Source organism: Lepisosteus platostomus, chromosome 9, assembly GCF_059453375.1.
Source record: "Lepisosteus platostomus isolate fLepPlt1 chromosome 9, fLepPlt1.hap1, whole genome shotgun sequence".
In the NCBI taxonomy this organism is placed as follows: domain Eukaryota; kingdom Metazoa; phylum Chordata; class Actinopteri; order Semionotiformes; family Lepisosteidae; genus Lepisosteus; species Lepisosteus platostomus.
Genome location: NC_142619.1, coordinates 7,224,455 through 7,237,213, shown reverse-complemented (window position 1 = coordinate 7,237,213; position 12,759 = coordinate 7,224,455). Strand labels below are relative to the sequence as shown.

Genomic DNA, 12,759 nt, shown 5'->3' with positions numbered 1-12,759 from the left:
TGTTCTCTTTCTTCTTTTTTTCAGCATGGAATAAACCTATTACTTGTTCCTTTAACCTATATGATGTATACAGCACAACTAATATGATTTTCCTGCTTTCTTTGTGTTAAGATGTAAACTAGCGTCGCATACATTTAGTAGTATTTTGAAAACATGAAAAAAACATGAACCTGAAAATGGCATGTGTCAACAGTCTTATTTTCATGCGAGTTTTTTGTTATTCTCACTGATTGTTCAACTCAAATTGTCAATGCTAATTAATGCTACTAAACTATGTTATTATGTTAACACGAATACTAATACTTTGTTAATATTGTGCATCATCCAGGTGGGGCTGCACATTGGTAATGGTGGAGTAGAGTCCCCACTACCTACAGTATAAGGTGCTTTGAGTGGAGTGTCCAGAAAAGCGCTATAGAAATATAAGGTATAATTAAAGTAATTTAAAGAAGCAACATGTAACCTTGTTACACAGAATATATACACATAATACATACTAATATTATGTATTATTATGTATACAAACGAATACATAAGAAATATGTATTAAAAAAGAAATAAGAAAAGCTCTATATAAGTGTAAGGATATGTTGCTCATAGCTTATGTAACAGGAGAGAGCAGGTTTTCTGCTAGTACTGCAGAAACCTGCAATGCAGTGTGGGAAACCCAATGTAACTATGTAATTAGCTCCATCTATCCATTTACTTATCACTTCATCCAAATCAGAATCACAGTGGAGCTGGAGCCTATCCAGGCAAGCAACCGGTGCAAGACAGGATATATCGTGGATGGGATACGTCCCATGCAGAGCGCACAAAGACAAACACAGACACAATCACACCTGGAGCTAATTTTCTCAGAAGTCAGTTAACCTCCCAATATTCTCTGGACTGCAGGAGGAAACTGGGGTTTTCTGTCAAAAACCCATGCAAACACAGGGAGATCATGCATGCTCCACACGTTTAGAGCCCCAGGTCTGGAATCGAACCCAGGGTATCAGCATTTGCAAGGCAGCAATGCTAGACACTGTACCACCCACCATTGTCACCACTCTTGTGCTGACATTCGCTTTGTCACACACTGTAATTAGGAAGCCACTGCAGTAGTGCCTGAGTTCTGGGATTTGTCACTGGACGGTACCGCCTCTGCAACCATAGGGGACATCCTTCCTGCCAGTGTTGCCCGCTGACATGCTGCTTTGTGACCGCAGCTGAAAGCTTGTCCAACACAGTGCTTCTAATGTGGCTTGTCATGACCACAGTAGTTCAGCTGTCCGGCGCTGTCAACCCCCAACAGTGAGATCTGCCTAACGAGTCTGGGTTTCTAGCTCCTGTGTTTGGCTCTTGCATTGGCATCCTGTGCCCAGCTAATGTCACTCGTTGGCTTGGGAGACTTCAGAAAATCCTTGTTTACTGTAATTTCAAAAACCCTGGGAACTCTAAACTCTAAGCCAGCAGCCTTCAGCTGACCAACATAAGAGGGCTATTCCGAATTCAGCTGATACACAGACTACAAATTCGGGACTGAGACACTGCTGGCATTCCAGACAGATTTTTACTTTGAACTCATCTGACGCAATAAATTGCGGAGTTTAGTTGGATAATAAGGGCCAAAGCCATTCTTTTAAAGAAACATTTCTCTTTGATTACGTACAGATTCAAAGGTGCAGTCATAATCTGAGAGGGGATTTAAAATGGGTGAATGAAAAAAAATGTACAAATTTCAAGACTGATATCTGATGATGATATCATACAGTATAACTACCAATATGTCTTAAAAACTACTATATTGGTAAAAATGTACACCAATTGGACAAAAAATGTCCTTCTCCTAACTGGAATGCCTTTTCTGTTATTTTCCTATTTGCAATAGAATTTTCTTCTCCAAAAATATCTTCAGGACATTGTCATCAGAGAGATCACTGCAAGGGAATGCGAACTAGCAAAACGTTCATCTGTGTGCAGAAGCCTGGGTTGACACTGAGAATTTTCTGCCACTTCCTGCTTTGTTGCTTTGGAAAGATTTGGGATTTTGTGAAGAACTGCAGAGTCCTACAGAAAACATATGGCAAAAGTAAACAAAATGACAGAAGGGGAACATCACAGCTTCTACAAAGTAATGTTTTCACATTAAGAAACTGGCCAATACCAACACAAAATACAAATTCAAATAAAGACATGAAAATCATGTTATAGGAGAAATTCTGATATTTAGCCTTTAGCCAAACTCCATTGCCATTTTATGTTATCTTTCGTGTGTAATTCACAATTTTGGACTGGTTTGGTTGGCTTAGATTGGAGTTAAAAAGGCCAAGCAAAAGACCATTTTTTCAAATGTTCTTGAGTATCGGCTCTAAGCTGCTCTCAAATCCTATGCCCATTCTACCTCGACTCCCGGTAGTTCTCCTGTTATGGCCCTTTACTCACAGGGAAAGTTGGCCTTCCCACAACATCTGTTTTGTGGGCTGGACTTTTCTTTTACTAAACAGTCTTTTTTTTGCTGAAAAGAAGATTGCCTTCTCTCCCCAATTGTCCCCTCCCCTCTTTTTCTTGGCTGAAGCATTTGACCTAGATTTCCAATCCAGTATGGTCATCATGTCTTGAATAAACACTGGTTCCAAAAACACAGAGGGAATTCACATAAACCTGATCTGCTCCCAAATGCCATTGTCTTTCAAAAATGGCAAAAATGTCCAACAAAGGGAGACACTAAACAACAAATGCACCCCATAGGAAGCTACAGTTATGTCCATAATTAATGTTTCTCATTCCGTGAATAAGGTTAAATGGGACTAACAGCATGTGTGTCATCTATTGTTTTGTGAAAAGAAAGTATTCATGGCAAAACACAAGAGTAATTTATTTAGGTTTTCAGTATTACTCTTTCACTTCTTTAATTTCTCTTGCTACTTTTTGTTTTTACAAAATAAAAACTGACAAGGAGTTTCTCTCTTCTGCACTGTGTTCAGGGGGACGTAGTTTTCTCCTCTGGTGTGCCCAGGAACCCCTTTAAAATTAGGTTTTTGTTGTATGACATTACAGGCCATTGTTTGCGTGTTCAGGAAAATGAACAAAAATAATCCAACAAAGAAAGTATTGTAGTCACTAGCTATAATAGAGTCACACACCCTCGATATTTTGTGTGAGTGAGGGTATCTTTGTAATGGATCAAGATCTTTGTAAAAAAAGGTTACAATGTTATCAAAGCGTCTCAATCTGATGGGTAAATGAATGATTTAAAATAACCCCCATAAAAAAACAATATTTTGCTTTTTTTTAGTTCAATATGCCAGTTTGCATTTGGAAACTAAAGAGTGCATGATCAATGTGGTGGTCCTAATAAGGCAAAGCATTCACTTTTTAATGCTTGTATTTGGTGGCTGAGTGCCATGCAGAGCTGTGAAATGACAGGAGAGGTGAAAAATGTATATAATTAATTATATTTCAATACCTCATATTAAAATGACAGTATTCCTGAAAAAAGAATGTGGTATAAGCTGATGGAGCATACAGTTGCTTCACCACATTGCTCCAAGGTTAAAATATATTGCACATAAGGCATATATTTTATAAAGTATGTAAAGATACAAATTGTGGGGTAATAGGTTTGCAAATGACTTATAAATAACCCTTAATAAAATCTATAGATTGTTTATGAAATTCTTGTGGCTTTCACAAGAACTCTTCATCAAAGTGCACTGCATGATGTTTCGCGACAGGCACGGAGTAACAAAAGTAACAAGCACTCAATGTACCGCTTATGACCACAACAAATTCCAAACGTTATCAGGAAAAGGAGATGAAATCTTTTTTGGCACTGGCATTTTGTTGAACGTAACTTTCAGCTAAACCAGCATTCTGATTTCTTATCGAAAAGGGGTCTGCTCTGAAAATTCCGATCTAGTGGTGTGGGCTGCTACATGCTTTGTACCAGTTTCAGATGATGTCTTGAGAGATTTTGCTCTATTGCTCCTGTAGTGTCTGGAAAAGGATGTCCCAGCTCATCCCACCAAAGGGAATGTTAGTCTAGCGAGTAGGACATTCAGGCTATAACTATCACTTTCTAATCTTGCAAACAAACTCTTTATTAAATGGGTAACATATGGATGAGCATTGTCCTGTGGGAATATTGGAGTGTCAGAATGAGCCTACAGGATGGGCAGTCCCAGGACAAGTTGAATGTAGAGCTGTGCAGTCAGATTATTATTCATCACTACAGGGTATCTGTAGTGACATTCCTGCCCAGATCATCATACTTGGACATTCCCATCTATTGATCTACTGTATAGTACATGACAAACAGGGTATCCAATTGTATATCTACACCACGCCCGCTGACATCCATCAATGGCCAGCTTCCTTTGTGAGTAAAGGACCAATGAGCAGCTTCTGTAATGTTATTTCTGTTCTTCTTGCAGGCTTCAGTGCTGCGGATTGAAGATAGGGGAGATTCCGACTGCAGTCCCTCAGAGACAGGGCCTGCAGCGGGACGGGGAAACTAAGACCCCATTGTCCTCCTTGGACAACCTAAGTGACAGCCTGGGGCGTAGCACTATGCTTGCCCAAAAGAATACGGCCATGGACCCCCGGACCAATGAGAACGGACTGGCTGGCAGCAATAAACACCCCAAAAACGTGGCTGGTCTCAAAATCAACGCCAGCATACGAGACAAAATATCCCAGTGGGAAGGGAAAAAAGAATGTTCTGCGTCCTCTCCTCTGATGGCTAGGAAGGAGCCCGAAACTGTGCGAAACAAGGAGACCAAAACTGTTGATATCCTGAGGGGAGATAATAAGAGGTTTGTGAGCTGGGAGAGACAAGACTCTGGGAAGGAGAACGCAGGCAAGCTGGGGGATTTTAGGCCTAAATCCCCAGAGGCTCCTGGAAAGGGGAAAGAGGGAAAATTAGAGAGAGGGAACAGTGGGAAAGACGCAGAAGGCACCCAGGATAAGAAGTCCGTTCTGACCCACATCAAAAAGTTGGAGCAAGCGATGAAGGAGAGCCCCAGCAATCCTCCACTGGTATTGCCTGGCAATTATTTCAGCCCACCTTCCAAGGAAGAGCAGGAGGAGGCCGAGAGGAGAGCTGCAGAGCCTATTTTTGGGACACTGGACGTGGTGAGGGCTGGCGTAAGACGTAGGCAGGACCAGGAGAATGTATACACTGAGCCAGGGGCACCTTCCATTAATCCTCTCCCCAAACCTCAGCGGACCTTCCAGCACCACACACAGGGGGCAGCTTCAGGCTCTGCCCTGGGGCTTGGGAAAGGACGAAGGAACCTGCCCCCATTGCCCTCAGTCCCCCCACCACCACTGCCCACCTGTCCTCCGCCTAGTGTCAGCCGGAGACCCTGCACAGACCGACAGAGGAGTAATGCCAGCAACAGGTAACATAGCAACAGGGGGCAAAGCCATGGGATGGATAGGTATCTTCTACTTGGCCCTGTGCTCTTGGACATATTCGCCACATGTTAAGGAATGGCTGACATTGACAATCATTCAAGTAATTACAAGTGATCTAGGAAGCAGAACCAAGGTTTAAAATAATTTCCCTCCTGGAAAACAAAAGCTTGGAATTTACGTAAGCAAACAGTCCCATTTCTGTTTAAATATTGGGCCTTTTTAAAGTACTGTTTTAAGCCAGTCGGAAATATACTTTTATTTTTAGTGGAGGTGAAAAGAAGTGACCTGTCAAAGTATATTTCATTAAATTTTCACAGAGCTCTTCTTTGTCTCTGGAAAACAGGTTGTTTCTATTGAAACAGCCAAGCAAAACCCAGATCAGAGAGGCTCAGACAGTGAGTGCTAAAACGAGTGGAAAGCTGAGAGTGGGAGGCGCACTGCTCAAGTATTAAAGGGGAACTGCAATGCTATTTTTATATTTTTGAGTTAGAAAAAATCACCATTGATTCTGTGCATTTCAAACCACTATAAATTATATTATACAAGGAAACTGTAAAAAATAAAATGTACTCCGTAATTTGTAAAACTTCCAATTTACATCACAAAATTGACAAAATTTCCAGGTATGCACAGCACCATATTCTGTGATGCAGAACGAGGCAACAAAACGTCTGGTAATGTGAACAATTACATTGTAACCAAGCGGGCTTGTGAATACAAGTCTATCAATCTAACAGAAATATTGCTCTCGACTTCGAGACAAATCTTGCCGGCAAATTCTGCTTGTTAACTCTTCATGCAGATCACATTTCTGCAGGGAAATGCCTGCTGCACAACCTGTACTTCGCTCGCACATTACGTTAGTCATTACAGTGGCTAGTGAGCAGGAAGGGCCACTTCATGTCTCGCTCTAAGTGATAGTGAGATCATGAGTTTGCAACAGCATGGCCACTTAGAGTACTTTCCCTAAGATCATGATTTTATGCTTAATTCGAAACTTTGTAAAGCTTTTCAACACCGTCAATGAATTTATTTTGTTACAGAGATTTAATAACTGGTCTGAGAAATTAGGACTGCAGTTTCCCTTTAAAAAAGACAGGGAAGGGAAACAGAGTAATAGTTCTAAAGAGATGAGGGATCAAGGGTGTTTCAGGCAGGCCTGTCTTTTTTTTCTGTACAAGAAATGGCGAATCAAAAGAAAACAATGTTAATTCTGTAAATTTAAATAAATTACAGTCTCCAAGATTCTTACACATTCCCTCTTTAAATCGCCACACGTCTCCTTGTTTTGGCCTAATCTTTTGTGTATGTTTTTGTGCTCTCTGTGTTTTTATTGATTTAGGAAATCTTACGAGTTTGAGGATGTCCTCCAGTCCTCTACAGAAGGATGCAGAGTTGATTGGTATGCCCAGTCCAAGCTGTCACTTACTCGCACTTTATCAGAGGAGAATGTCTATGAAGACATCCTGGGTAAGTTGCTCAGTACCTTAACATCAGGGTTGATGGAATGTTTCTTCTTCATTAATATCACATTGACATCAGGAATCTATTGTATTTCAGCTATATATAGATGTCATATTAACTCAGTATTTGATCATTTCAAAATGGTGACAAAACTGTACCTTGGCTGTACCTTAACTGTACCTTAATTTTTCATCTGAGAAAGTGAGAATGTCCAATGAGGGTTTGTAAACTTTACTTAAATTTAGTATTTACTTAAACTTATTACTATTGATCCATTAAATTAAGATTTTTTATGCTAAAGTATTTTATCCCTCCAAGTTAGCATCAAATTTTGATTTATCATGTTGCCCATCCCAAAAAGGGGTTTATTTAAAAAATAAATAAAGACATAGTACTTTAGAATAGAATTCAACATATTTTTTACTTAAACTTTATTTGCCTGTACTTGTTTGTGTGCTTGTTTTAGATTAATATTATACATAATAACTTATTTCATTGTTTTTTGAAGTGTGTATGGTAATGTCTAAATAAAATCTGCATGCAGCCTTTAATATAAGGCTGTGAGGCATCATGTTATTTTTGAATACCTGCTTTTAAAAGTGTTTAGGTGCTTACTCTCTTGTAAGTGTTGTCCTCAGGCAAGAGGAATACCATCCAATGAACTTGAAGGGGAAATCTAGACCAAACTTAGGTCCAACACAAATTTCAAAAACATAAATTGTACTAAACTGCATTTCAGAATGTATTAAGTAATTTTAGAATAGCTGTGTGCTCCAAAATTAACCAAAAAATCAGTTAATTCCACACAGATACTTTGGTGTCTTTTGTAAGCTGCAAATGACATGATTTGTTAGAATATGGTGGTAAAAGTACGTCTCCTTGTTTTTCTGAAAAGTATCTCTTCTCTTGGACTGAGAGAACCAATTTTTGAGATCAGCAGTGTGGCATTACAGAAATCTTTTGAAGCATGTGCTTAGTATACAACACCTAATACATTTGAAACAGTAGCTTGGTGTGATTTATAGTTAATTTTGTTTTCCATCCAATTTCCACTTCCAATTTCCAAAAGTTATCCACTTTTACCCCACTTCTAGAATGTATTGAACTTCACAAACCTCAGAAACCTCACCAATGCTCAACAAATTGTACTCAATGCTCTTTTTTTTTCTCTGTACTTGCAAAAAAAACCCTTCTGTTATTTATATAATGATCTGTACGGTCACCCTCTCAGCAAAAACAATAAATGTGGTTTTAAAAAAAAATCGGACAACTGAGGGAGGTTTGAAATACAAACTACCAGCCTAGCTGTCTTCCTTTTATCCCTGGTCAAAGAAAATAGCTGTCTGGCTAGAGTTTATGTTAAAAACAGCTTATAATTATCACTGTCTACAGCAGAGGGGGTGCCCTGAAGTAACAAGCAGTCTGGTACCTTAAGGTATTCTTCTCTGCCTGAGCCTTTTACACATTACTTAAGTTAATTTTAGATCAGACTATGCCATCACACCCGGGACACTGTCTAAATTCACACTGTTGCTTCACTTTCAAAGTCAAATTGGTCTGTGCACAGGGGTGTGCTTGGGTTCGAGACAGAGGCCAAGCCCATGGGTTTATGGGATTTTTTTGTTGTGATTGATATATTAAGCTCCTTCCTTATAAACCCTCAGAGAAATGGTCTCTGCTGAGCAACTTAAGCAAAAGTGAAATTGTTTTGCTTACAGAATTCATTTTTTTTGTTTTACTTCAGTACATCGGAGTTAGTGTGGTTCTAAGTGGAAAATATCCCCAGAGAAAGCAGTGGTGTGCCATCTTAATTACATTTAATAAAATACAATTAGTGTGGTTCACTGCATCGCCTAAAGTTTAGTATAGCTCAGTCTTATGGTAATTACTCGAACAAATCTGAGTGCTGTGGAACTGGCATGTATTGTGGAAGTTTTACTATGATTTAGCTTCACATGTCATGGTTTTTTTTATGGTTTGTTACAGTATATCACAGTCTTCATAGCTGGACAGATGTTAAAGCCATTACAGTTTCACAACACACTCAGCATAATCAATTTGAATCTGGTACTTCTCTGCATTCAGAGTGTTTGGGTTTTTATCTCCTTAATGCCCGTTGTATGGTAAACGGGGGCCATATCCAAAATGTTTAGCTTTAAAACCTTTCAGGCTTGCATTTCCCAGAATCCCTGTCAAGTACATACGTTTATTGATAACAGTGTTTGAGAATGTGTTACCATGGAGTTGTGAGCTGTTTTGCTTTTTGTTCTACACTAATATATTTGCTTAACCTTGAATAAATCAATGCCTCTTGTGTGTTATAGACCAGTTCACAAAAAGAAAATATTTTAAAATATAAAAGACTGTGGATACTGTGTTGTGTATGGTATTATTTTATGTGAGGCTGAACAAAGATGTATTTTCATGTCGGGTCAATTACATTTTTCCATTATCAGAATATTTATACCTGCTAAGGATAGTTTAGAGACACCAGTAAACCAAACCAGCATGTTTTGAGAATGGGGGAGGAAACTTAAGCATCAGGAGTATACCCATGTAGGTGTCGGAGAGAACATGCAAACTCCACACATAAAGTGGAGGAACAAACCGTGGACTGAGACAGCAGCATTACCTGTCATGCCACCATGCTGACTGTCAGTATACATCTACAGGGCTGAGAAAATGTTAGTCGGCATACTAGTGTCTATTAGACCTAAACAGTAATCAGATCATTGTGTGTGTATAGCACAAAGACAATAAGATTGAGCACTGAGCAGACATGACTTCATGTATCTCATATCTGTTTTTATATGAATTTTGCATTCTTTTCCTTGCATAACTGTTTCGGGTCTGTGACGTGAGGGTTTCCTTGCATGAACAACTTGCTTTAGATATTGCCATAACATTGCAGTGGGGTTTAAACTTTGCTCTGGCCACTCCAAAATGCATAATTTTGTTTCCTTAGCCATTCTGCTATAGATCTGCTTGTACGTTTAGGATCATTATCTTGCTGCGTGACCCACTTTTGGCTATGAATTTGCTGTACAACCCTGAATTCATGGTTCTTTCAATGATGTCAAGCAGTCCAGGTCCTGAAGCAGAAAAGCAGCACAAACTACGATAGTCTTCCCACCATACTTGATGGACGGGATGAGGTTCTTCTGTTGGAGTTTGCTCTTTTGCCAAACAAAATGTTTCTCATTGTAGATAAAAGGTCTAGGTGCCCTTCGGTGGACTTGAGACATATTCTCTGCACTGTATAGAATCCAACGACACATTAATCACTAGTAACAATGAGATGACATACAGGGATGAGGTCAGGAACCTTGTGGAGTGGTAACTTGACAACAATTTTTCCCTCAATGTCGGCAAATCCAAATAGCTAGTTATTGATTTCAGAAAGCAGGGTGGGGACCATGTCCCTGTTCACATAAGTGGGGTGGCTGTAGAGATGGTTAGTAGGTTCACGTTCCTGGGTACCTTCATCACTAACGATTTAACGTGATCCCAGCATGTAACTAGAGCTACAAAGAAGGTGCAATTGCACCCTTTACTTCCTCAGACAATTCTGCAGGTGCGCTACTGAAAGTGTGCTCACATGTAGTATTGCAGTGTGGTTTGGCAGCAACTTGTTTTCTGACCGAAAGGCATTATAGGAGGTGGTCAGGTCAGCCCAGTCCATTACTGGAGTACAGCTCCCCTCTGTTGTGGACATCTTTACAACTTGCTGTCTCAGGAAGGCAGGAGGTATTGCTAAGGATAACAATCATTCTGGTTTCTCACTGTTCTCTCCACTGCTCTCTGGTAATCGTTATAGTAGCATAAAGGCATGTACCTCCAGATTCAGAGACTGCTTCTTCCTGCAAGCTGTCGGGTTACTGAATTCTGCCTCTACCACTGACTCGCACTGATGTTTTGTTTTTCTTTTGTACATTGTGTTGACTTTTAACGCACGCATGCTATTTAACTTCGTTGTTGCCACTGCTGTTCTGTGTTTTAGCTTGGTGTTTCCTTAATGTCTTGCATTGGAACATACATGCCAATAAGCATTGTACTGCACTTGTGCATGTGACAAATAGACTGAACTGATTTTAGTGAAAACCAATCATTGCCTTATCCAGTAATTGTGAAGACTCAGAAATAATAACAAAAGCTATTTCAAAAGGGAAGTATTGATTATATCACATATACTTGCCATGTATACACCAGTGTTATAGTAAATTGTACTCCATGGTACTAATATATGCAAAAGTAGTGAAAATACGAATACAAGACAGACCTAGCCTATTTTTGCTCGCGTTTTCAGTGCTGCTGTTCCATTGCTTAAGTGTTTGCATTTTTTCCATCTATATAGATCTTCCATCAAAGGAAAATCCCTATGAAGACATAGAGATGGAGAGCCGCTGCCACGGAAACAAGTTCCCCCTTCCCCTCACACAATCATCACCAGCTCCAGACACGCCCACAAAGGTAACGTCTGGAAAGTATACTCTTTCTTTGTTTTAGCCATGTTGTTAAAATATAAAGGTAGTAGACATTTTTGGAAGATTATTGGAGAGGCCTTCATCCATTGGTGGATCAATAAAATCTGAAGGGGATAATGAGATTTATTTCCAAGTCATGGGCATGAGGGCAGGGTACACCCTGTATCGGATGCTGGTCCATCACAGGGCACACACAGACACAAACACACACTCACAACCAGGACCGAAATTCCCAGAAGCCAATGAAACTACTAGCATGTGTTTGGACTGTGATAGAAAATCGGAGCACTTCGAAGAAGCAGGGAACATGCAAACTCCACACAGACAGCACCCCGGGAATTAAACACAGGGGTTCAACGCTGTGAGGCAGCAATGATAATCACTGTACCACTGTACTGGCAATATCATATCACATCACAAAGAGATGGGTATGGTGCAATACTGAATATTCGAGACTACAATGTGGGAGTTTATAAATGATAAACTCCCAATATATTACTGGCAAAATCACAATCTAGCAATTAATTAATAGTAAAATTAAATTACCAGGTTTTTATTGATGGGGACACCAATATTTCATGGGTACATATTGATACAAACTAATATACAATCCTAAAAATAAATTGGTCAACTGTTGCTTGAACTCACAACAAGCTTATTTCAGTGACATTTTAGAAGATGCTTAATCAATTGTACAGCAGATCTCCAAATTTTGGTTTCTTCATAGAAAAGACAGTTTTGCAGTGAGGCCACACTCTTTAAAAAAGGAGATAGGGAAGTAAACAGGCCAGCTTGGCACAAGCATGAGCAGACAGCTGACAGGAGTTAAAGGAAAACTGCACATTGTTTCTGAAAGGAACACGGTCAGCTTTGTCTGCGGCGCCTGGACATGGTCTCTCAACGTCTCTCCCTAGCTCTCCTCCAAACCCGGGTTCTTCAGGCAGAACTCGGAACGACGCAGCTTCAAGCTGCTCGAGCTGCGCAAGATCAACCGGGATGGCGGTGGGGTGTCGCCCTCCAAAATCAGCCCCCCCTCCACTCCCAGCAGCCCCGATGACACCCCCTGCCTCTCAGGAGACCCCAACAACCGCCGGCGACGGAAGATCCCAAAGGTAGGGGGGTCGCACAGGGAATAGGGGCTGACGCATACAGGACTAGAGATGTAGAAAATTAAGAACATCATTATCCTATTTGGGGGTAAGATCTGCAAGGCTTATATTTTAGGAGCATTGTCTTTACTTTTGTATCATCCATCCATTCTCTAACCTGTTTATCCAATACTGGGTTACAGAGAGCCAGAGCCTGGCAGGGTTCACCCCTGGGCAAACACAGAGACAAACACTGAAATATACTCACACACCAAGGCCAGGAGCAACCTAATGTGATCCTGGGGAGAACTTGGAAACTC

The 12,759-nt window shown here is 40.2% G+C and overlaps 1 protein-coding gene across 4 annotated transcripts in view; it reads left to right on the top strand.

Moving 5' to 3' along the window:
- Positions 1 to 12,759, top strand: part of LOC148654486 (DENN domain-containing protein 2A) — a 72,874-nt gene that overhangs the window by 37,432 nt on the left and 22,683 nt on the right. For all 4 annotated transcript variants that reach the window (XM_088646730.1, XM_088646727.1, XM_088646729.1 and 1 more), the window contains exons 3-6: positions 4,419 to 5,387; positions 6,746 to 6,873; positions 11,222 to 11,337; positions 12,266 to 12,463. In XM_088646730.1, the coding sequence (XP_088502856.1) occupies positions 4,419 to 5,387; positions 6,746 to 6,873; positions 11,222 to 11,337; positions 12,266 to 12,463 (1,411 nt within the window). The remainder of the gene's footprint in view (positions 1 to 4,418; positions 5,388 to 6,745; positions 6,874 to 11,221; positions 11,338 to 12,265; positions 12,464 to 12,759) is intronic.